Here is a 25,765-nt window from a genome sequence, read left to right on the forward strand (position 1 = left end):
AGCCTGGATTAGACTCCATTCTTGTATATTTGTACTAAACAAATTTTCTATGATCTGTGTATAAGACTAATTTGAAAGCAATGTAAAATGGGTGTTTCTGTTTCTTTGTGGGGAACATATTGCTTGAAATTTAATCAAAGCATGAATAATCATAAGAAATTACTGGAGTTATTTTAATGAGAAGTGTAATGATGTATTTCATTCACATTTTCATTATTTATAGTAAGCTTAAAAGTTTCGAGTCTGTTTCTATTTCCCAAAACAGAACTCCGTTCATGCAGACCCCAGCATCTAATCCAGAATGACACTATTCCTAATGGTACAAATCATAGAAAAGTACTTCATTTTAGTCAACTGATGACTCATAATATTGATGGCAAGTTGTATTTTTGTAACATGATCAAACATATAGGCAAATGTGATTTTCTTGCTAATATATATGTCCGGTATATAGACAGTACTAAGAAATGTAAGCCTTCTCAATTAATTTTCTAAAAAAGGTAAGTTTGAGCTTTCAATAGATATATCATCTTATCAATCTCATTAAATAGGATTGAATTTATCTTTAACTCAACCAATATAGTCAACTTTTGCTAACAGTGATTTGTCACTGGTACCTTCATTGGATAAATTTTATTGGATCAGTTGAGGAGTTCTCTAAGGCGGACTCAACTCCTAACTCCTGATACATTAACAAGTGTTGTGAATTATTCCTACAACAAATGATAACAACAATAAACAAAGATCCCTACCAACATGATTTAGTAAATTTCATTGCCAATACCACTTAACTATTTTCCTTATCTGGTTGTCACATTACAAAAGGACATCACCTTGGCCGGTGAATAAGCTAGAATGTAAAGTGTTGCTGAACCAGTATCTCTTATAACTTGATCACCAATTTACTTTATTACAAAGTTTCATGCATCTCAGTAATTTTTATTTGGAATATCAAGGAATATGAATTGTCATATCGATACTTAAGGCCCCAATAATTCTTCTTTAGCTAATTTTACTTTATCAGTCTAACAAATTAATATTTTTTTTAATTCTGAGGGAATCTTTCATGCAAAAACGAATTAAGTTGAAATCTTTCAATAAAACAAAAACTGTTTCTCTTTTCAAGAGCAATTAGTATAAGGAATTGGATAAAATATATTCACTGTATTCAGAAATACTGCTTGGGTGACACTGAGGAGATGTTTGTCAATGTTGAAAGCATAAGTACCAGAAGAACATGTTCTAGTTTGTTTCCCCTAAGGTGAGAATGCAATGATAAATTTTAATGATATCTTAGCATTAAAACACCTAAAGATGTGCAGGGGTCTTTTCTGCTCACTACCGTACTGCTGAATCCTGGGTATATTGGCTGGGAGCTTTGAGCTCTACAAGAATAAAAAAGCGGCTTCCCTAAGTCTCTCATTTATCCCCAGGGTACTAGTTGTACAATTAGATTCTTGGATTCAATAAGCGCCATTAGGGAAACAACAGAAATGAAATTTTTGAAATATTTCTTGTACTTAAATAGAAATTAATTTTAAAGTATTCCTAGGAGTAAGCGTAGATTCTGCTGGAAACTGGAGCTGCATACCCAAGAGATGTTTGAGTCATGTTGCGTTTTAGTAAGGGCAGCTTAATCACAGTGAGAGATGACATTGAGCCAATCAATAAAAATTCATCCGGCCGTATTAAGGCATGACGTAGAGGATAAGCCTGGCTCCAAAGAGGATAAGGGCATGAGCTTGAAGTCATATAGACCTCAAAACCAGATTCCACTACTTGCAATCTATGTGGATTGGAGTTGTTTTTATCTCTGTAAGCCTCATTTTAAGCCTCATTTTCCTCCTCTGTAAAGTAGGGTATATACCAGCACTTTCCAGTGTAAATATAACGTGAGCCACATAGATTATGTAAAACTTATTTTTTACAAATGAATTTTGTAAAACTTCGAGTTTTCAAAATATAAATACATGTTGTTGTTTTTAGGTGCCGTCAAGTCCATTCAGACTCAGCAACCCTTTATACACCAGAACAAAACACTGCCTGGTTCTGTACCATCCTACCATCCTTGCTATATTTGAGCCCATTGTTGCAATCACTGTGTCAATCCATCTCATTGAGGGTCTTCCTCTCTTTCCGTGATCCTCTACCTAGCATGATGTCCTTTTCCAGGGACTGGTCCCTCCTGATAACATGTCCAAAGTGTGTGAGACAAGGTCTCACGATTCTTGCTTCTAAGGAGCATTCTGGCTATACTTCTTCCAAGGTGGAATTGTTTGTTCTTCTGGCTGTCCGTGGTATATTAAATGTTCTTTACTAACAAGATAATTCAAAGGCATGAATTCTTCTTTGGTCTTCCTGATTCATTGCCCACCTTTCGCATGCGTATGAGACGATTGAAAATACCATGGCTTGGGTCAGGTACACCTTAGTCATCAAAGTGACATCTTTGCTTTTGAATACTTTAAAGAGGTCTTTTGCAGCAGATTTGCCTGATGCATTGTTTGATTTCTTGACTGCTGTATTCATGGGTGTTGATTGTGGATCCAAGTAAAATGAAGTCCTAGACAACTTCCATCTTTTCTTCATTTATCACGATGTTGCTAATTGGTCCAGTTGTGAGGATTTTTTTTTTTTTTTTAAGTGTTGAGGTGTAATCCGTACTGAAGGCTGTGGTCCTTGATCTTCATCAGAAAGTGTTCCAAGTCCTCTTCACTTTCTGCAAGCAAGGTTGTATCATCTGCATACCACCGGTTGTTAATGAGTCTTCCACCAATCCTGATGCTGAGTTCTTCTTCATATAGCCCAGTTTCTCAGATTATTTGCTCTGCATACAGATTGAATAAGTATAGTGAAAGGACACAGCCCTGATGCACAGCTTTTCTGCTTTTAAACTGTGCAGCATCCCCCTGTTCTGTTCAAATGACTGCCTCTTGTCTATGTACAGGTTCCACATGAGCACAATTAAGTGTTCTGGAATTTCCATTTTTTGAAATGCTGTCCATAATTTGTTATGATCCACATGGTCAAATAGTTTGCATAGTCAATAAAACACAGGTAAGCATCTTCCTGGTATTCTGTGCTTTCAGCCAGGATCCATGTGACATCAGCAATGATCCCTTTTCTGAATCCAGCTTGAATTTCAGATGGTTCCCTGTCGATGCACTTCTGCAAACTTTTTTTAATTATCTTGAATAATATTTTACTTGTGTGATAGTAATGATATTGTTTGATAACTTTTGCATTGTGTTGGATCATCTTTCTTTGGAATGGGTAAAAGTATGTAGATCCCTCCCAGTTGGTTGGCCAGGTAGGTGTCCATAGAATCCTTCAATATTGCAACTCGAGGCTTGAATTTTTTCTTCATTTCTTTCAGCTTGAGAAATACCAATCGTGTTCTTCCCTTTTTGTTTCCTAACTCCAAGACTGTACACGTTTCATTATGATATTTCGTTTTCTCAATCCACCCTTTGAAATCTTCTTTTCAACTCTTTTACTTCATTGTTTCTTCCTTTTGCTTTAGCTGCTCTACATTCAAGAGCAAGTTTCAGAGTCTCTCTGACATCCATTTTGGTCTTTTGTTTCTTTCATGTCTTTTTAAAGACCTTTTTTTTTCTTCATGTATGGTGTACTTAAGGTCATCCTACAACTCGTCTGGTCTTTGGTCATTAATGTTCAGTGTGTCAAGTCTATTCTTGAGATGGTCTCTAAATTCAGGTGGGATGTACTTAAGGTCATATTTTGACTCTCGTGGACTTGTTTATAGAAATATGTATATAAATAGATATATATTACCTGTCAACATAGATAATGTAAAATTTATCTGGTAGCCACAATTAAAAGATAAGAGATGAAATAAATTTTTAAAATATATTTTATTTATCAATATATCTAAAATAGTAGCATTTCAGCATGTAATCAGTATAGTAAATATTAATGAGATATTTTACATTTTTTTATACTAAATCTTTGAAATCTAATGGTCATTTTATACTTACAGCACATCTCAATTTGGGCTAACTGCATTTCAAGTGGTCAGTTAGCTGCATGTGAGTTGCGGCTACTATCCCGGATAGTGCAGTTTCCTTATATGGTACCTCATAGAGTTGTTTTAAGAATAAAATGTAATGATGTATGTAAAGTGCTTAGGATAGTACTTGGCAAATAATAAGCACTAAACAATGGTAGTTGTAAAGACTGTTAATGTTATCCTATGAGTACTGACTTCAATAGGCTGTGTGCTAAGCTGGGAGGAACACAAAAATATATATGACCCCTGTCCCTGAGGAATTACAAAGTTAATAAAGTAAGACAAGAACTGGCACCAATGTCACAAAACAATATAAGTATTAATTGTTTAATGAGAAATTAATTTGGTCTGTAAACCTTCATCTAAAGCACAGTTAAAAAAAAAAGATTAAAAAAAGAAATACATGGTTAGCTATAAAAATTAGCTATGGTATGCATAAAATGCAATACATACTCAGAAGAGGAAGGTTACACTAGGGATAACTTAGACCGAGTTGGTGAAGAAAGTCATTTTGAACTGAGATGTAATGGGAGAGTTTACTTTTGTTAGGCAGATAGAATCAGGGACCATGGGGGAAACTAAAAGTTTTCTATCAGAGGAAATAACAGAAGCGAAGATCCAAAGGTGTGGAAACAAAAAAATATATTTAAGAAATGATGGCAGTCTTGCCTGGTGGAGAACACGGGGTTCATGTAATAGTGTACTTGGATGAGAAAATGCAGGTTTGCTGTAGAGTGTGGAGGTGGTAAAAGCCATGCAAAGATATTTGGGCATTATTCAGTGTCAGAAGGAAATAATTTTTTTAAAAAAGGGCAGTGATTTGGGAGAGTCAAAGACCTGATTTCAACCATATTCTGCAACTACTGTAAATGAGTTCTGTTACCTTGGGCAAATGTCTTCACCTCATGTGTTTCATTTGTAAAATGAGATGATCGGATCTAAAACAAAACAAAATCTGAGTAGTTAGGGTTGCCTATTTTGTTACTGCTGCTGTGATTGTTCTGTTTAAATTCATGGTTTTTAGGGTGAGAATGGCATAACTGAAAAAATGCCTTAGAAATTAATATTGGTAGATTTGAAAATAAAGAAATTATAATGAAATCATTTCATGGCCCTAATATCTGAAAATAAAGGCTTTTAACTAATATTGTGTCCATAAAAATTGGAAATAAAGTGATGGATTGTAGAAAATTAATAAAGGAAGGATAGAACTTAGCTTGAGGCTGGAGAGGATGAAATGATTAGAAATGAATAACACTGAAGTTTGGAGCCTGGAAAACAGACTGTAGTATCTACAACAGAAATGGGAAGACCTGGGAGATAATGTGATTGGAGATGTAGGAAGGAATGTAAATGAACCTTTGTAGTTATCATTTAGGTATAATTTTTAGTATACACAATATATGCACTAGAATGTATGTATATAAGGATGAGTGGATGTAAGGTATAGACAGACAGAAAGACAGACAGATAGATAGAAGAGAGAGACTCCTGCAAGAACATGCATGTTTTAGTTTCAGAGTTTCACAAAGTAGTAAAATGAACATTGAATAAAACAATTACGAGAGTAACATGACGTTACATTTAAGAGCTTATTCGTCTCAGAAAGTAAGAAGTATTCAAAGATAAGTCCGAAAGTATCACATTTATCTGAATCTTATTTTATGAAAGACTCTAAAACTGGTAGCTAAAGCATGGATTTTAGATAATAAAGATATTGATTAAAATCCCACATCAACCTTCTTTTAGTCTCATTCTTCATTTTTTCAGTGGGGGAATACCTATCTCATAGTTGGATGAAGAACATGTAGAGTTCTGGATGGTCAATAAATGGGGGCTTCTGCTAGCTATTCAAGTAAATCTGAAAGACAAAGTAATGGGCTCATATCATTTCTATTTTTAAAAAATCATAAGTCTTTGCCACCCTATTTATAACATACCCCAGCTCCTTCTGCAACAAGCATATATGAGGCAGTGGTTGTGTGAAGCTTTATGCTTGGGGAAAATTTATTACAGTAACAGACACCGTGCACAACTACGAATTTGTCTAGATGAGGAGGTAAATAAGTGTTGCAAAGACTAAGACAACTCCTGGCTATTCTAGGTATATAGTCGCAAAATCAAATTGAATTTTCACACATGTATATAAGTAGAATTAATTTGAAGTCTTTAGTTTGAAACAAATGCTAATATATATTTACACATTTTATTAACATGGAATTAAGAGTTTCCAATTTAGGTTGGTGTATCCAAAATGATTAGAAGACACTGAGATAAAATTTTATCACTTGATTTTCATGGATAAATTGGTTTCATAAGCTTCCTTAAGGGGTTCTATTGTTAATGATGTTTAAATTATTAAATACATTCAAATATTTGGGTTTTTATACCAAATTAATTGAGGCTGCTCTGATCAAGATATTATTAGGCTTTGTTACTTTTTTAAAACAAACTATAGAGAAGCTATATCTTTTTTTTAATTATCAATTTATTTTGGAAATAAAATTTGAGAGAGCCACTAAAATTACAAAGGTTGGTTGTTTCATTTAATGGCAGAGTAATAATATGGGGTCAGACCATATTTAGTTCTTTTTTTCTAATTCAAAAGGAGTTGGTAAATTTATCCAACATATAAAATGGATAATAACACCTGTTGTACACATTCCCATTGGCCAACAAGAAAGATATTGATTTACACAATAAGAAAACATTCTAAATATTCTCGGTAGAGAAAAATTAGCAATGATTAAGTTTTTTAGAGCTATGTGAATGAAGAGGTGAATATAATCACTCACTGTTAATATGTAGTGAGTTATTTATATGAGAGAATAGTGATCACAAAATTATATCAATCTTCTCCTAAGACTGTTTATTCCCATTCTGTGAAAAATTTGGGTACCCTAATAACCAAAATGTTAACTAAAGAAGGCATTTTTTATAACAGATTCCCAAAATATTTGTTTTTGTTACAAATAATACCTTTATGAGTCAATTTTGTCTATTTTTGTTTTTAAATCAATGTAAACTATACTACTCTACATTTTGTAATCATATCCTTTCAATCTCTATAACTTCTGTAACTATATTTGTAGAACATGCACATTCATAATTTGGTATAGTTATTCGTGCTAAAATATTAGATTAAATGACATCTTAAATAATCTGTTTACTCAAGGACGATGTTACAAGATGATTATTTTGGTTATAATTTGTTTTTCATAACAATCTAATAAATAAGAATAAACTTGTAAAACCTGTTGCCGTCGAGTCAATTCTGACTAAGAGTGACCCTATAAGATAGAGTACAACTGCCTCATATGGTTTCCAAGGAATGCCTGGTGGATTTGAACTGCTGCGCTTTGGTTAGCAGCTGTAGCTCTTAACCATCATGCCACCAGGGTTTCCATATATATATACACGTGGTTTAAGTTTCACATAAATTCTCATGGGACTATTTAAATTTTTGTCCTACCATATTTTCATTCCTGATACAGATTAAATCTAAATTCTAATATAGATTAAGTTTTCTATTTTTAGAATCATCAGTAAGACCCTGAAATATTCAGAGGACAAATAACTCCTATTATGTTTTTCTTTACCAAACACCATGATAGTTAGAAAAATATCCATGAACATATCCATAAACACTCTACTTTTTAGAAATGCTATCAATATTGGAACTTTTTTTTTTTTTTTGAGAGTTCTACTTCTCTTTCACTCACACCAGCTAGATACTAATATAGCAATTCACACATCCTGTAATTTTGGAAAATCTTCTAAACCTAGAAAGTTTCAGCATCCCCATTCCAACAAAACTAGTTTTAGGTCAGATATTGTATGTCATGTAATAATTCAGTATGCATTAAATCAAGTTGAACATGATTATAAATGTATACTCCTTTTAGGAATTAGTTATGAGATATGTTCAGTCTTGCAATCTTTTCAAAATGAGTTCAGATAAACCTGAAAAGCCTTACCATAAACTTGCTGACTCAAATCTATTCTAGCAACAGGGTTTTTGAAACACCTGAGGCATGATCTGCCAAATTATGTAATCCTATCTTTAGGCTCCAATATTATCATTTTCTCTGTTCTATTAAACAAACATTCATAAAATTATCAAGGGTTCCCGTAGATATTTCTGATTATGATTTTCATTGATTTCACTTCAACAAAAAATAATCATTTTAACCTAAATCTTTTAAAACATTTTTTTTTCTTTATGGGCTCCTGTTCTGTTTGTATTTGCTTGGTTTTAAAAATAGAAAATAATATTTTTCCCTTCCCCCAAAAAAAAAATTTTTTTTTTTTTAACTATAGCAATATGAAAACCATGAGGGGAAAAAAAAGTTATTTGATTCTTAAGAAAATCACAAACAGCAATTGCCTATAGAGTGTAGCTATAAGTGAAATCCACATGTAATGCCTCAGTCAGCAAAGACAGTAGAAGAGGGTATATAATAAATATTCACATCTGCTGCTTTGGACACCCTAATCCATCCTAAGGATCTTTGCTGTGTCAGGCTTTGTTCTAGATGAAGAAGCCCAGTAGTTATAAAGGTTTGCAAATAGGCCATATTTATCCTGGTTAGCTTTACATTTTTAACTTTTCTCTGTTTTGGAGATATTCATGACCATTTGGGGTATAATTTGTGATTAAATATTTCACTGTGAATTTTATGGTGATCTCATTATAGAATTATTTTTAAGAAATGAACAAATCTATTTTCACAATATGTCACCTACCTAAAATCTGTCAAGAAGACGTCATTGATAACAATGCTACTCTGGATATAGAAAACAAAATGGTTAAATTCCCAGGCTCTGAATTCAAAGTGTTTGTAATTAAGTGCTAGCTTAATTACAATTTATTACTATAAATTGTGTATGGGATAATCCATATCAAATACTAAATATAGTATCTAGCATATAGAGAGAGTTTAGTTCATTTTAGATATTATTTCTAAAATGATAACATACCTTCTAATTGTAGTTAGATAAATCCCATGCATTGTACTCATATTCTTATTTAACCTAAGTATTGAGCTTATGTAAACATATTCTATTACTTTTACTTGCCTCCAAATTCCCTGGTAGTTTGCTTCTGACCTTAATAGAAATAGTATTAATTGAAACTGGATTGCTAATTTGTTTTCACTTTAGGGAAAAATTCACTCAAATATATGCAATATAAAAGTTATGAGAATAGTCTGTGTTGTATTTAGCTCTCTTATGTAACACAGCTTAGTTTAACTGAATTTGGAATATAAATTAGAGTGAAAGTGGCTAAGTCATCTTTGAAATGAAGGTACTCATTTTGCCCTCAACTCCAAAAAAAAAAAAAAAGTTCTCATGAGTATCACAATTTTGAAAGCAGAAATGTATATTGTTATAAGTTAATGATTTAGACAGAATCATAATAAATAAGTTTAAAGAATTCAAATTTTAAAATATAAATTATCCATGATATAAAACTTGGTCGTAGATAAATTTCCAAACCTTTGCTGTTAAAAACTTTTTAACATATAATTTATTTGAAAAAGAAAACTACATTGCATAGCTGCTTTAAATAATATTCTTGAAAATGAATTATTAATCACAAATATAAGGAGAATAGCAGGGCATTTGTTGACCTCTTCAAGAAAGGCAGATAGGGCACTAGTTTTCATTTACGTATTCAAAAATTTTATAATATAGTCATTCATTTGTCTTAGTTTTGATTCAAATTATTTCCAGTACAGACAGGAGTTAATTCAACTTTATCAGTTGGTATCTAACATAAAATGGAAGTTTGTTGAATTACACATGAAACAAAGCAGAATGTCCCATTGCTTATATACTGTGATTGCTTGAAATAAAACTTTGATTTCTCTCTCTCTTTTTCTCTCTCAGGTCGAGTTTTAGCTCAGGCCAGTGGCAATGGAGTTATCCATTTACTAGATCTGAAATCAGGGCAGATCCACAAATTGATGGGCCACGAGAGCGAGGCGCACACAGTGGTGTTTTCTCACGATGGGGAGAGCCTGTTTTCCGGAGGCTCTGACGGCACGGTTCAAACGTGGTCTTGATGGTCAGCATATCTCATTGCGGAGGGCATTCCCAACCAGTAAATGACTGGTTAAATATACCAGCAGGTAACATTTACAATTTGCTTTAAAACATGCTTCAGGTATATATTTTAGTCCTCATGCTATTACCAATAATAAAAAAAATAATAACTTTCTGCCATTTATTTGTGTCTGGGTCTTTTCTCTCTCTCTCATTTTGACAAGAATTTAGAGACAGAGCATCTTTGCTAGAGGTTTAGAAGAAACAGCTTTACAATGACGCCTAATGACAGACTAGATGAATTACAAGAGATTGATCTTTTATGTTAGAGAACAAACCGCAGAAAACCCGTCTACTCCCCCCCACCCCCCCCCCCCCATCAAATCCACGCTGCAGAAAGACCTGAAGTTTAATCATCTAACACTAGGAAAGTCTTTCTGCAAGCCAAGGGTCAAGCAGAATCTGCGAACATTCATTTTCACAGATTCTTAGGCAATGATTATGCATCTATTAATAATAACCGCGGACTGCAGATGGCTTAAATCTAAATGCAGGGCTCTTCCGGAACTTTCATCTCTGCAGCCCATCCAAGAATGCATTAGGTAAAATTACGATGATTTTGTTGTTGTTATTGTAATTTCAATGCAAATAAGTATCTCACACGTAGAACGCTCTTCCTCCTCCTCATGCACGCATCCGCTGTATGAAGTGCGACTGCTTAGAGAACGCTCTAGCCTGGTCTAAAGCAGCTCGGGGATTTCGACCGAGCTGGGCTCAGAAGCCAGTTGTTGGCGCTGTCCGTGGTGCTGAGGAATTCCCGGCTGCCGGCAGAATGAGCTCCTAATCAGCGGTCTGCGAACTGATCTCAGTGATGCAGAAACCCAGCTAAAGTTGCTCCTTTCCTTCACGTCCACAGTTAGCATTTTCTGGTGTGTAAGAGGGGATTCAAACAACATATTGTGGATGATGCTGATGGTATTGCCGGCGGAGCGGGCTTTAAGCTGTAGCATGCTGTTGCTGTTTGTGATCCTGAGAGCCTAGCCAAATCACCTCTACTGCCGTAGCAAACACTGTGTAAGTGAACTCATGTGTGGAGGAGGCGTAATCAACCGGGAAATTTCATAGAAGGATCTGGGAAAATGCTAAAAATAAGTTCAACATGATTCTACTACTGGGGTCTGGATTTCTACAGGACCAGCATTGCTTCTTGCTTTGAATTCTGAAGACAGGTTCAAAGCTCATTTCTTATGTGTGTCTGCTGTGTTTCTCCCTGGAAGGGCGGGAGACTGCTTCTTGACTGTGTTTTGAAATGGGAGGTAGAAAGAATGGATTGCCTGTAATTCATGTCTGAAAATGTATTCTTTGGGTAATTAAAGAGAAGCTGCTTTCCTAAAACATACCTGACCTTTTAGTTCATATTGGTCTGTGACCCCCACCACCACCATTAACCTCCAGAGTGATTAGGTAAGTGTATCTTATGACATTAGTTTTTTTTTTTTCCAAATAAATAGATGTAGTCATTGAAAATCATATGTAGCAATATGGGGTGGGGGGAAAGTTTGGCTGGGAAGTAATCTTCAGTTTGGTAATGTTTACATACTTATTAAAATCTTCAGATAAATATTGTATGTTTTTTCTAATGTTCTGTCTCCAAAATAAATAGTGTCGTAAATTGCGCTAGAGAACCTTATTTATAAAGAAGGCTGCTTTTTAAAAAAATAGCCATAGAACTTTGTTTTGATAAGAAGAAAACTGTTTTCTTCATGCAGATTTTAAAATGTATTTTATATAATAAAAGCATGTTTAATGTTTATATATAGTATGCCTTACACCCCAATTTTTACCTTTACATTTACATTTAGCATAACCTGACACATTAATGCCTACCTGTAGCTTGCAAAGAGATCATTTTCTGCCTATGTCCTTTTGAAGCAGAATGCTATGTGTATTTTCTGTGACTTGTCTTGCATGTACTGACAGATACTACAGGAATACTATAAGGAAGCACAATAGCTCCCTTTTGTTCCAACACAAACTTCCCAAATGCATGAGAGATGTATAATAGCATGTTTAATTAGTAGAATATATTTATGCTTTTCAGAGGCTTCTGTTATGTTTGTGGCCTCTGTAGTAATTTAAGAAAAAAAATGCTTTGTCAATGGAGTTTCCAGCTTCTCAAGTAGAATTCTAGGTTTGAATTTTCTTGTTCTGTCATGAATCATTATTTTTGACACATTTTAAAAGAAGTCATACCTCCCCCAGAAGATTTTTAATATCAGATGGCAGGTTTCTCTGGAAGGAGGACATGAATATTCTGCCTTCCATTTTTCTATTACTAGAATTTGCATATTTAACTTAAAATGCACAATATAATAAAATAATGCATGAAAAGTTTCCTAAAACTATCTTGTAATCTTATTTGAAACCATCATCTCTATGTTAAACTGAAAAGAGATAGTTTATCATTGCTCTTATTATGATCTGAAAATAAACCAATAAATGACTTTATAAATGATCTGAAAATGTCCTATATACAATCTTTGTGATATTGGCATAAAACCAATAGTATTTAAATAGACGTGAGCTATCTGCCAATGCTTTCCTTCTCTATTACTCCCAAAAGGCACAGCTTCCCCAGAGCCTTTGTGTGAGTTAGTCACTTGTATATAAAAACCCACTACCAACACTCCACACTAAGTACTAATACTAAGTAAAGTTTACAAGAGCCAATGCCACCAAAATTAATAAAGCCTATTTACTATGAATAACAACACTCCATCACAGTATTCAGAAAGTTCCATAAACAAATTTATGCTGGCTTTTTTATGAAAATTGCCTAAATACAAATATTTTGACATTTCAAAGGAGAATTATATTTTCAAGATTGTATGAATGGTAGTTATTTTGTTATAGTGACAATAGTATTATGTGAACGCTAGATTCAAGTTGCTGTAAAAACTATTAACAGATACATCTTTCCTGCCCACTAGAAGCTTACCTCCTGAATGAAATCAAGATCTGGACAATAATACAAATCATTTTATTCTTGCCAAATCCTCTTCAATATGCTGAGTTCTATTTTACTCTTTATTGTTTTAAATTTATTTTATTTGGCGAGAAATAGTTTTTACTGTTCTTATTCTTAGCCATGTTTCGGAATCCAGATCCTTGTTCCCTGAAACATGTTAGTCCATGCTGAGACTATCGTTGTTCTCCAGTTCTGAGCATAAAGAAGTAGGGAAGCCTTAATACTAGCTTTATCCCAGCTCTGCCCCAATTAGAATTTACATTCAACTGTTGTTTTATTCCCTTTCTTTTAGAATTATTATTTTTCCTGACTAACCTCTTTGATTTTGATACAGATGCTTATTACATACATACATCCCATCACTGGTTTACTCTCTGTTTTAAGAATAATAGAAAATGTAAGTCCAAATATCCTTGAGCTATTCATAAGTAGCTGTTTGTCACCACCTTTTGAGGCTTAGTAAAACCACTTCTTGTAAGTAAGTCAGACAAAGCCAGACCTTTGGAATTCAGCAGGTCAATTCAAACTGAAGTTTCCTGAGAAAAATACACCATAAATGACAAATTTGAATGTATATATTGCCAAGAATCAACTCTCAAAACTTCTTAATAAAGTGTGAACAGTTGCATGAACTTAGTCTATTTGAAGTCTTAGTACCTGAAATTGATCCCTAACAAACAGGTTAAGAGCATGGCCTTAATTAAATCTATATTCTCTTTTTGTATGTCAAATTATTCTCTTTAAATATTTATTTTCAGCCTACCCCTCTTGTATTCCCATGGAAGCAACTGGGTATATTTAATATTAGGAGCACATCCAGAAGTCTTTGAGGAGGGGGATGGCTCTTCATATTCATGAAGCCTGCGTACTTCTGTTGGTCATCCCTGGATTGGTCACTTCTGCTGCCATCAGTCATGAAGACTACCCTGCTGATGAAGGCGATCAGACCTCCAGTAATGATAATCTGATCTTTGATGACTATCGAGGGAAAGGGTGTGTGGATGACAGCGGCTTTGTATACAAGTTGGGAGAACGATTTTTCCCAGGGCATTCCAACTGTCCGTGTGTCTGTGCTCTGGATGGACCTGTTTGCGACCAGCCCGAATGCCCTAAAATTCACCCAAAGTGTACTAAAGTGGAACATAATGGATGCTGTCCTGAGTGCAAAGAAGTGAAAAACTTTTGTGAATATCATGGGAAAAATTACAAAATCTTGGAGGAATTTAAGGTATGAATGACCCTCCATATTTGTTGAATACTAACGTTTCACACCACATGCATAGAATATTACTTAAAAAATAAAGCTAGAAAACTATATTTTTAAATCTCCTTCTTAATTGAAAACAGTATTATTCTACATAACATAAGTAGCCTGTGGTCAACAAGTAGTGAATTGGTTTGCTGATCAATAATCTCTGGTGTTTCATAATGTCGTTTCCCTGCAGAACTATGTGGGACATCTTGATGTCTTTTATATTTTGCCTTTGAACTTTTCTTTTGTGTTATTACAACACGTGTCTTCTTGGGGAAACTTAGTTTTATTTATAGACTATGGGTCTTGTAAACTAATTTTTAAATCTTGTTGGATTTTTTTGTGGTTGATTAGCTGGTATTTGGAACCATTTTACTGTGGTCTAGAATTACTTGTTTAGTATGTGGAAAAGGAAGCACTACAGAGACACACAACTGAGCTGTGGACTTCATATTAAGAACATACTATAAACCCATTCTGTTCTCTGCTAACTAGACTTCTTCTTCCAGGATCCCACAAAGAACTGAATTTTATCTCAGTCCATTGTAAAAAGTAGTTTAAAAAAAAAAAAAAAAACTTCAATTTTCTCAGTCTCCATGGTATTTATTGGTCTTTTTTTTTTTAATGCTTGTGTCATATTTTCAAGTACCTGGAGTTCATTTTTAGCTCTTTTGGTCTCTTTTCTCCAATGGCTAGTTTTAATTATGATGTCCTACAAGCCAGCTCTGAAGCCTGAGGATATAAATTAATACATCAAAAATGTCCTCCTTGAATGTAATGGCAGTTTGTGCCTTGGAGTGTCTGTTATACTGATGGCTTGATATAAAGTGTTCTCATTTCATCTAGCCAAGTTCTGTGACAAATGACTGAGAACTTTATAGGTAAAAGAAGGTAGAGCTGGTTTCCAGTTATGTGACTGTTTCTGTTTGAGAGAAGAAGGCTTAGTTATTAGTGCAGACCAAACTTCTTTCTCCACAAGAGTCAAATGGTGCCAGAAGTTAACATGTAAAAAGTAAATTTTGACTGATGATAAGAGTAGCAGAAGGATTCTGTGTATTGGTATTTCACTAACATTCAGTCTGTTCCAAGTTCTGGGTTCAAATCATTTCTGATTTATCCAAAAATACCTAATAATTTTAAGTAGATTCCTTAGGATATGAGGGAAAGTTTTAATGATAATTATCACATTTAATGTTCATAGACATGAATATTATTCTAGACTTTTCTCTTTCAGGTATTATATTATCTTGTAGAATATTGAGAAGCTAGAAGCTTGAAAAGTTAGTAAAATTATCATTGTTAACAACAAATGGTAATTGAAGGTGTATATAGTCTAAAATATTGGATAAACCTTGACATTTGCTATTTTTACTTGCAGATTAATAGGAGTAAATACAAGTACGTAACACATGATTTGATTCTAGAGATGGCTCTAGAATCATGTCACTCTCTTCTAGAATGCAATAAAAACATAGGAACAACACCTCATATTTAACCCAAACTGAAGAGAATTATCATATAAAATTTCTTAGATCTATATAATTTGGTAATCAATATTAAATAAATAAGAAAATAGACTGTTTGAACTTAGTCAACTCCCATTAAAAATGCTATCAATTGCTTTTCCTCTATTAGATTTCATTTTATCACAGAGGCAATAGCTATTTTTAATATGTCAAATAGTGCATAGATATTTAAATAATAACTCCCTACCCCCTCTAATTATATGCTTTTTATTATTATTGTTATAGTCAGGGAGCCCTGGTAGTGCAGTGGTTAAGAGATTGGCTGGTAACAAAAAGGTTGGCAGTTCAAATCCACCAGCTGGTCCTTGGAAACCCTATGGGGCAGTTCTGTTCTGCCCTATAGGGTCACTATGAGTTGGAATTGACTCAACAACAATGGGCTTGAGCTTGGATTATAATCAATATATAATATAACCAGTTGATGTACATAGATTTTTCTACCTGGCTCTATGTGCCATGAGTTCTTTTTAAAAGTAATTTTAAAAAGAAGAAAACAGGTGATACTTTTTCACAAGGATTTATAGAGTCATAAAGATCTTTACAGATTATCTAGGGGAAGTTCGTCATTAACAGTTAGAAACTGAGACCAAGGAAGTTTAAAGTTACTTGCCCATAATTGTCAAGTTATTTAACTCTATTTTTTAACAATACAGTCTACACAACCACTCAAAGCACTTGGGCTCTAGAGTCAAGTAGACCTGGATTCAAATCCCAAATTCATCACTTGGATATACGACTTTGGATGGCGTCCTTAACCATTCTGCGCCTCCATGATATTGGCTATAAAACGGTCATAATAATGATTACCTTCCTGTGGGAGGAGATATTGGAAAGCTTTAATGAAATAATTTATGTGAAATTATTAGCCTTGTGATGACTGGTACCCAAGAGATATTAAATAAATGGTTGTTTCTCTCTCTCTCTAAACTCTAATATCCATGGATTTTCTCTAAATTCTGAATTCCTTTGTATCTTCACCCACATCTTATAATGGAAGCTCAACTTTAAAATCATTCAATTAAAATAATTTCAATTTCTTTAAAAAAATTCTCCTTATTCCTATGAACTATATATCCCTAAGTAAATCTTTTCCATATTCTGTCATCTTGATCCTCCCCCAACCTGATTATCAAGACAGAAGTAACTTATTTTTGAAGATGCATAGAACTTTCATGTAATAATCTTGATGTGTTAAGAATTTATATTATGAAATATTCTTTACATATAATAGATTAATTCAGCAAGCATTTATTGAGCTCTTTATTATACAAGATACTGTAGACGTACTTAAATTGAAAAGTAGAATATGCGGAAGGCAAAGTCTCTACTCACAAGGAAGGACTTCATCAATGTGGGGAGAGAAGGGGAAAAAATTTCTGGAGTTAATTTTATGATTATAAAGCCCCAATACAAATTGCAAGGGATGTGGAGTCAAAATCTTATCAACATTGTGTGAAGTTTGGTCAAGTAAGACTTCTCTTCCTTCTGAATGGTCAAAGTTGAGGCTATTCTTAAAAAAGTAATTAAAATTGATCTGTGAAGATAAGAATTCCAAAGAGGAAACTTCCTGAGCAAAATCAGAGATTGAAATGTGTAAAATCTGCAAAGAAGAGGGACATGGGAATAACAGAAAGTGGTATCTGACTAAAGTGCTCCTCTAGTAAGAGAGTGGCATATTTGGAGATGTGTTGGTGGACAGTGGATGGGAGGAAATGAGTACTGGGCCAAAATATTTCTATTTGGTCTGAAGAATAATGAAATAAAGTGCAGGTTGTTGTACAGAGAAAAAAAACAGAGAAGACCTAATTAAATATGATTTTTTAAAAAAAGATTAGTTTGTAACCAAGTATAGAATTGAACAAAGATGAAGAGAAACTAATGGCAGAGTGGGGAGGGCCAGAGGTTTGTTGCAAAAAAAAAAAAAAAAAGGTGAGGGAGATGAGACGACTAACATGCATAGCACAAAATCATTCAGGACATCGTTTTCAGAATAAAATCACCATTCCCTAACATTCACCACTCCAAGTACCTCAAATTCTCAGTGACTTCTCTTTCCTGTGTGTTTGTTCTGTGCAACAGTGTGAAACACTCTTTCACCATTGTTCACTCGTATAAGTCCTACTAGGCTACTTCAAGGCTCCATTCAGATCTCATCTCAACTAGGAAGACTCTCAGTTCTCTCATCCTACCATTGTATCCTGGCTGGGGTCTCGCTCCTCTCCTATATACTTCCCAACATGTTGTGCACCCCGTTACAGCAGTAATTGTGGTTAGACACTGTTAAGAACTTTAAATGAATTATAATGCATTTCATTTTCATAATAACATTATGATAATTATACTTTTATTAGTCCTGTTTTACAGATGAGAGAACTGAGTACTAAAGTATAGGTAACTTGCTCAAGGTCACAGAGCTAGAAAAGTGGAAGAACTAGGACTCACACCCAGACAGTTTGGCCGCAAAATTCAAGCTTTTAATCACCACCTCCATGGCCTCTATTACACTGAATTAATAAACTTGATGTGAAATCATTGTCTCTCCTATTTGATGGTGAACACTTTGATACTAGAAACAGTGGTTTGTTTTTTTCTTTTTTTCTGTATTCCCAACCCCCAGCACATAGAGAGACACATGTAACAAGCAATGAATATGCTTTTTGGTGAATGATACAAAGGGTCAGATTTTAAGTGAGCCTATAGAATAACGAAGTTAGAGCTCCTTCAAGATACCTTAGTTTCTGTTTATGTGTTCATCTTTTCATTTTGATTAGTTAAGGAAGCACTCAGATTTTAGAGAGAGAGTGCCTTCTTGGCAGCTAAAGTTGACACAGATTCACTGATAGAGTTCCTATTTCCATCCTGCTTCTACTCTCTTCTCTCTCTTCCCCCTCTCCTTACCCTTTCCTACCCAAGTCTGATCCTGCATCTGAGTCTGAATCTCAGCATTACAGTGACCACCCAGTGTGTTAGGTAAGATCTCTCACCCTACACGATGGTAGAACATAAGTCCCCCTTATGACCATACCAAATTCAAATGTAGATTGGTCCACATGTGCCATCTGAGGAGAATAATGTTCACAAATCTGAAACTGAAGTGTTTTTTGTTTTTGTTTCACTTTTTTTTTTTTTTTACCCAGCATTTACTGATGAAGCTTTGAAGATGGTTTTTTCTTTACTCCTTTTGAAAACTGAATCCTCCAGTGTTCTGGTAATATTGTACTAAGAAAAGGTCACTGTATAGTAGGGTTCTCTCATCTTTCTTTTATGTGTACCCAGGCAAAATGACACTGGAACCTATTTTTTTAAAAAATAATGAGTATAAATAATAAATTGCAATAGCATTTCCTACCAAAAAAAAAAAAAGTTGTTTGGAAATGTAGGCTGTATCAGCTTTGCCCCTATGCTTAACTATCTCACGCTGAGTTTCCCAAAAGGAGAAATAATTTCTTATTTTGCTCAGTATTTTTTTGTAACTCTGACTCTACTAGAATAAGTCTTTCTGTATATTTATTTCTACTTCAAAGCTTCTGATTTAATTTGAGGTCATACAATGAAGGTTATACTATTTGCGGTTGAACTAGAGCTTCTTATTTCAGCTTTTGCATAGCCTGTTTTATTTTTAAGTGATTTTTTTCAGTCAACACCTAGTGTCCCTAATTCTGGATTTGGGTTTGTCCACGATCTGCCTTTCTCTGTAGGCACTGACCTTTGTGCTTCTCCCGCTATGGCCAAAGACAGTTGATCTGGTCTCTGATTTTTCTATTTGAAAGATTCCAGGTGAATATTTTCTCATGCCTCTCATTTTATGTGTATGTTGTTGCTTTTTAAATAAAATGAACATGCTTTCATGCTGTGGTAGGCTGCCTAGTTTTTGCCCTGAATTTTGTATTGAATATTTAAGTCTTGAGGAAAGAAGCAAAGAGGACAGAAAATTAAACACTTGGAGTATTTTGACAAATTTTCACACCCACTATATCCTAAGCCAGTTTAGGTTAAAACTTACTTGCTTTTTAATGGGTGTATTCACATGAGGAAAGTTTTTACAGCTGTCTCATCAATCTATAGCCCCACCATGCATGCCAAATATTGTAACATTAAATCTGTAAAAATGTTTCAGCAGAAAGGATTTTGAATTTGGGTTTGGGAGATTTGTTTGATGTCTGGATGTTTTTAACATAAAAAAAGAAAAGAAGGCAGCTAGGCATAGAAGCTATGGGAGGACCAGATATACGAAAGAATAGGAAAAATGGAAGCTGTAGAGAAATCTCAGTTGAGGGGACTAATAATCAACACCTTGCATAAACACAATTTATTTCTCCACTCACCTACTATAAGGTCACTATGAATCGGAATTGACTTAGTGGCCATGGTTTTTTGTTTGTTTGTTTTGGTTACTCACCTCCTCACTTCTCTGCCACTGCAGCAGTTTTTATAAAGGGCACATGAACTAGGGGTTTTAGAGTAGGCAGAAGGGTACAGAACTCATCTCAGAGGTTTGGAAGTTGTATTTATTTTAATAACAGAGAAATTTTGAGATGTGGGTGGATTTCTTAAAGAATTTTATCCAAAAGGCAATTTACAAATCTACAACAAATGGTTAGTGGCGTCACTAGAGGCATGTTGAAGACTCGATCCAAAGAAAGTCTAGGAAAACATCATACTTTCATACAAGAAAGATATTTGGGGGTTTCATTGAGAGTTTGAAGATTGATAAACACAATTCCACAGCTGCTGGCTCTGGAAATTTTGGCTCCTGTTCTGCAGAGTGTGTTTTGTGGCTTTAGCATTAAAATGGCCTCTGAGTGAATTCAAGAATGGCTCCTCCTTTCAAGTTGTATAAAATAACAGGTTGAGTCATTATTGCTGCCCATCTAAGGTTCAGCCAAGAATGAGGAACCAGTGGGCTCAAAGTAGATACTTTCAGACACAGATATTCCTATCTTTGTAAATAACTGGGGAATCTCTACTTAAATTGTAATCTCTGACCAATCCCACAGGGGATTAAAAGTCAATTTTACTAAAATTTAAATTTACTAAGTTGATTGCAACCTTTCTCAATATTATTATGCTGTACTTATTTGCATTTTTTCATTTCACAAAACTACACAAAATCTAGGCAATAGATTAGACTTTTAAAAATAATTCTTTTTTTTTTTTCTTTTTTTTCCCAAATGCTCCATTGAAAATTAGGAATGGTTCTTGTCACTTAATGCTGTTGAAAATGAGGAAGCAGAGTTGTAAGAATAAACAGCTTCCAGGTTAACCCCTAAGGGGTGAAATTGCCTGTTTTCAATCAGCATTAGCCTCATGCTTTAAATTTTAAGAAAATTGATGGTCCGATAGAACTTTCATTAGTTGTATGTATGAGTAATTTTTCATACTCACCAACCAATATTTATTTTTGTCCTTATATTGGAAGATGCTGCTGTTAATGGTGATAACTGTATGATATGTACGACTAAAGAGATTTGTGGCTGGGCTTCTGCACCCTGTGACCATGGGGAGATTGGTGTTTGACTTGCAACCATGTCTGAGATTTGCACAGCTTGTCACTGTTAGTGACTACCTCAGACTTGGGGGCAGCCATCAGCGGTTTTACAGATATTGCTGCCCCATTCTTTACTGAATCACCCATAGTGTGAAAAGATGAAACTGAAAAAGAGAGCTCTGGTGTTCCCCCTTTCAAATTTTCACTCCAATTGTATCAGATTTTGGACATGTTGGAAATTTGTCTATTTTTGAGTCATTTTACTCACCAAAATAGAAAATTGGTCAGTGGCGTGATATTAACAAACTTTTTTTTCTATTTTCTGTATCTTATTTTATAACCAAGGTCTACATATTTTATGTGACATTTGTGAATTAATGTGTAATTTATATAATCCAAATTGAAATTGTTCCATACATACACTGATGTGTGTGTGCGTGTGTGTGTGCGCGTGCCTATGTGTGTGTGAATTAAATTGGAATGAGTGGGAGTATTCTTACTTTAAGACAATCCCTTCAATACTAGGTGAATCCTTTCTTTCCATTCCTTCTTATGACCCCCGATCATATTTTTCGTTTGGTTTTGTTTTCCTACAACTGATGTATACATCAAGGAGTGCATCCGCTGACGTAAAGCACAAGAAAGAAAACCTATTCATTTATTTTTTAGTCATTTCTCACCAGTCTTTCAAAGAAGAGGTTAAAGCAAGTAACTAAGATTTGGAGTGATCAGTGGGTTTACTTATGCAGGTGACCTTTCTTAGAATAACCAAAAAAAAAAAAACCCAGGTGTGACTCACAGCGACCCTATAGGACAGAGTAGAATTGCCTCATAGGGTTTCCAATGCTGAAGTGTTTACGACGCAGACTGCCACATCTTCTCCTCTGAGTGGTTGGTTAGCTAGCCATTATTAATTGAGGACTGGATTATTTTACAATATGAAATTTGGACTTTATCATCACTACTGATTAGCATCAGTAATTTTAGTCTGACACACCTCCATTGTTCTTCTTGCCTCTAGCCTGCTGTATAGCACATAACAATAAAGCCATCTTTGTAAGGATTTAATGACACTGTGATAAGGGTGACTAAAGTATAAAGTAACAAGAAAAATCATTTATCTCCTAAAAAAAAGTTTTCAGATAACATTGTTTTTTGGCTGTAGAAGTGTCTAAAGTATATAAAAGTACGGTGAATACAACTCTTCATTTTCTCCCTATTATGTCATGTGAGAAACCCTGGTGGTGTAGTGGTTAAGGGCTATGTCTGCTACCCAAAGGTAGGCAGTTCAAATCCACCAGGAGCTCCTTGGAAACTCCATGGGGCAGTTCTACTCTGTCCTATAGGGTCGCTATGAGTCAGGATCGACTCAACGGCACCTAACAACACATCTATAGAATGGATGCAATAATACAATCACATATGCCTTTTGAAAAATAAATAGCGTGCTTTTGTTGTTGTTGGGTGACATCTAGTTGGCTTCAACTCACAGTGACCCTATGTACAACAGAACCAAAAAAATGTCCTGCACCATCCTCACAATCATTGATTGCTAAGTTTGAGCCCGTTGTTGCAGTCAGCGTCAATCCATCTCGTTGAGGGTCCTCCTCTTTTTTGTTGACCCTTTACTTTATCAAGCATGATGTCCTTCTCCAGGGACTAGTTCCTTCTGATAACAGGTCCAAAATATATAGACAAAGTCTCACCATCCTTGCTTCTAAGGAGCATTCTTGCTGTACTTCTTCCAAGATGAATTTGTTTGTTCTGGCAGTCCATGGCGTATTCAATATTCTTTGCCATAACCATAATTCAAAGGCATCAGTTCTTCCTCAGTAATCCTTATTCATTGTCCAGTTTTTGCATTCATATGAGGTGATTGAAGATACCATGGGCTGGTACCTTACAGTGACATCTTTGCTTTTTAACACTTTAAAGAGGCTTTGTGCAGCAGATTTACCTAATGCAATATGTCATTTGATTTCTTAACCGCTGTGTCCATGAACATTGATTGTGGATCTAAGTAAAAAGAAATCCTGATCAACTTCAATCTTTTATCTATATATCATGATGTTGCTTATTGATCCAGTTGTGAGAACTTTTATTTTCTTTGTGTTAAGGTATAATCCATACTGAAGGCTGTGATTTTCGAGCTTCATCAGTAAGTGCTTTTAGTCCTCTTTGTTTTCGGCAAGCAAAGTTGTGTCATCTGCATATCACAGGTTGTTAATGAGTCTTCCTCCAATCCTGATGCTAAATTCTTCTTCATGTAGTCCAGTTTCTCAGATTATTTGCTCAGCATACAGATTGAATAAGTAGGGTGAAATGATACAACCCTAATGAACACCTTTCCTGATTTGAAACCATGTAGTATACCCTTCTTCTGTTTGAATGAATGGGTACCTTTTGGTCTGTGTACAGGTTCCATGATGAACACAATTAAGTGCTCTGAAATTCCCATTCTTCACAATGTTATCCATAATCTGTTAGGATCCATACAGTTGAATGTCTTTGCAGAGCCAATAAAACACAGGTTAACACCTTTCTTGTATTCTCTGCTTTCAGCCAAGGTCCATCTGATATCATCAGTGATATCCCTCATTCCACGTCCTCTTCTGAATCTGACTTGAATTCCTGGCAGTTCCCTGTCGATATACTGCTGCAACTGCTTTTGAATGATCTTCAGCAAAATTGTACTTGTGTGTGATATTAATGATATTGTTTGATAATTTTTTAATTCTATTGGGTCACCTTTCTTTGTAATGGGCACAAATATGAATCTCTTCCAGTTAGTTGATCAGGTAGCTGTCTTCCAAATTTCTTGGCAAAGATGAGTGAGCATTTCTATCAATGCATCTGTTTATTGAAACATCTCAATTGGTATTCTGTCAATTCTTGGAGCCTTGGTTTTTGCCGGTGCCTTCAGTGCAGTTTGAACTTCTTCCTTCAATACCATCCTTTCTCGATCATATGCTATCTCATGAAGTGGTTGAATGTCAACCAATTCTTTTTGGTACAGTGACTCTGTGTATTCCCTCCATTTCCTTCTGATACTTTCTGCATCGTTCAATATTTTGCCCCTAGAATCCTTCAATATTGTAACTCAAGGCTTGAATTTTTCTCCAGTTCTTTCAGCTGAGAAATGCCCAGCATGTTCTTCCCTTTAGGTTTACTAACTCTAGGTCTTTGCACATTTCATTATTATACTCCCCTTTGTCTTCTCGAGCCATTCTTTGAAATTTTCTGTTCAGCTCTTTTACTTCATCATTTCTTCCATTTGCTTTAGCGGCTCTATGTTCAAGAGCAAGTTTCAGGGTCTCTTCTGACATCCATTTTGATCTTTTCTTTCTTTCCTGTCTTTTTAATGACCTTTTGCTTTCTTCATGTCTGATGTCCTTGATGTCATCCCAAAACTCACCTCGTCTTTGGTCATTAGTGTTCAATGAGTCAAATCTGTTCTTGAGAAGATCTCTAAATTCAGGTGGTCTCTAATATTCAACGTCATATGTTAGCTCTCGTGGACTTGTTTTAATTTTCTTCAGCTTCAACTTGGACTTGCATATGAGCAATTGAAGATCTGTTCCTCAGTGGGCCCCGGCCTTGTTCTGACTGATGATATTGAGCTTCACCATCATCTCTTTCCACAGATAGAGTTGACTTGATTCCTGTGTATTCCATCCAATGAGGTCCATGTGTATAGTCACCATTTATGTTGTTGAAAAATAGTATTTGCATTGAAGAAGTCCTTGGTCTTGCAAAATTCTATCATGTGATCTCCAGCATGATACTAAAAAGGGTTTGAATAGTTTAGGGAATTTGAAATGATAATATTACATATCAGTTTATAACTAAAAACTCTAACTGGTTATAAGTTTTTGTTCGGTTGGTTGGTTGGTTTTGTTTTAATTAAACATTACTTGATTGAAAATTTGAAACTACTCTTTTTTTGTTTTTTTGCATTGACTTCTCATTACCGTTGTTACTTCGTGGCACAGGATTAGATGTATAGCATCTCAGTTTATAAAAATACCACCTGTCTATAAAAAGCAAGCATTATTATTTTTTTTAGTAGTCTATGTCCTTCCTACTTTCAAGAACTGACCATAAAATTTTAGAATTGGAAAAAGACTTTTAAATTACTTTCTCATTCGTAATAAAGACTATTGACAAAGGCCAAAAGGTTTTGTGATAGTACCACAATTACTTTGCAAAGGCAATACTAATCCATGTTTTTCCTGTGGTCTTTTTTTCTACATTTTACTATTTTAAGGTGTAACAGGAAAATGCCGTTTCATTTGCATCTTCCATTCAAGTAAATATGTTGGAAGCAAAATTTTATTTCAGCCAATTGTCTATAGAAATGTGATGTCAGGACCTATCACCATGACAACCCAGA

General features: G+C 34.7%; 2 protein-coding genes across 4 annotated transcripts in view; both read left to right on the forward strand.

The window, feature by feature from the left end:
- SPAG16 (sperm associated antigen 16) overlaps positions 1 to 10,161 on the forward strand; it is a 1,001,052-nt gene extending 990,891 nt beyond the window's left edge. For all 3 annotated transcript variants that reach the window (XM_049888941.1, XM_049888942.1, XM_049888944.1), the window contains one exon: positions 9,923 to 10,161. In XM_049888941.1, coding sequence (XP_049744898.1) covers positions 9,923 to 10,098 — 176 coding nt within the window. In that variant the 3' untranslated portion in view covers positions 10,099 to 10,161. The remainder of the gene's footprint in view (positions 1 to 9,922) is intronic.
- Positions 10,162 to 13,944: 3,783 nt separating this feature from the next.
- Positions 13,945 to 25,765, forward strand: part of VWC2L (von Willebrand factor C domain containing 2 like) — a 182,687-nt gene continuing 170,866 nt past the window's right edge. The window contains exon 1 of the mRNA XM_049888091.1: positions 13,945 to 14,334. Coding sequence (XP_049744048.1) covers positions 13,945 to 14,334 — 390 coding nt within the window. The remainder of the gene's footprint in view (positions 14,335 to 25,765) is intronic.

The sequence above is a fragment of the Elephas maximus genome, chromosome 6 (assembly GCF_024166365.1).
Source record: "Elephas maximus indicus isolate mEleMax1 chromosome 6, mEleMax1 primary haplotype, whole genome shotgun sequence".
NCBI lineage: Eukaryota > Metazoa > Chordata > Mammalia > Proboscidea > Elephantidae > Elephas > Elephas maximus.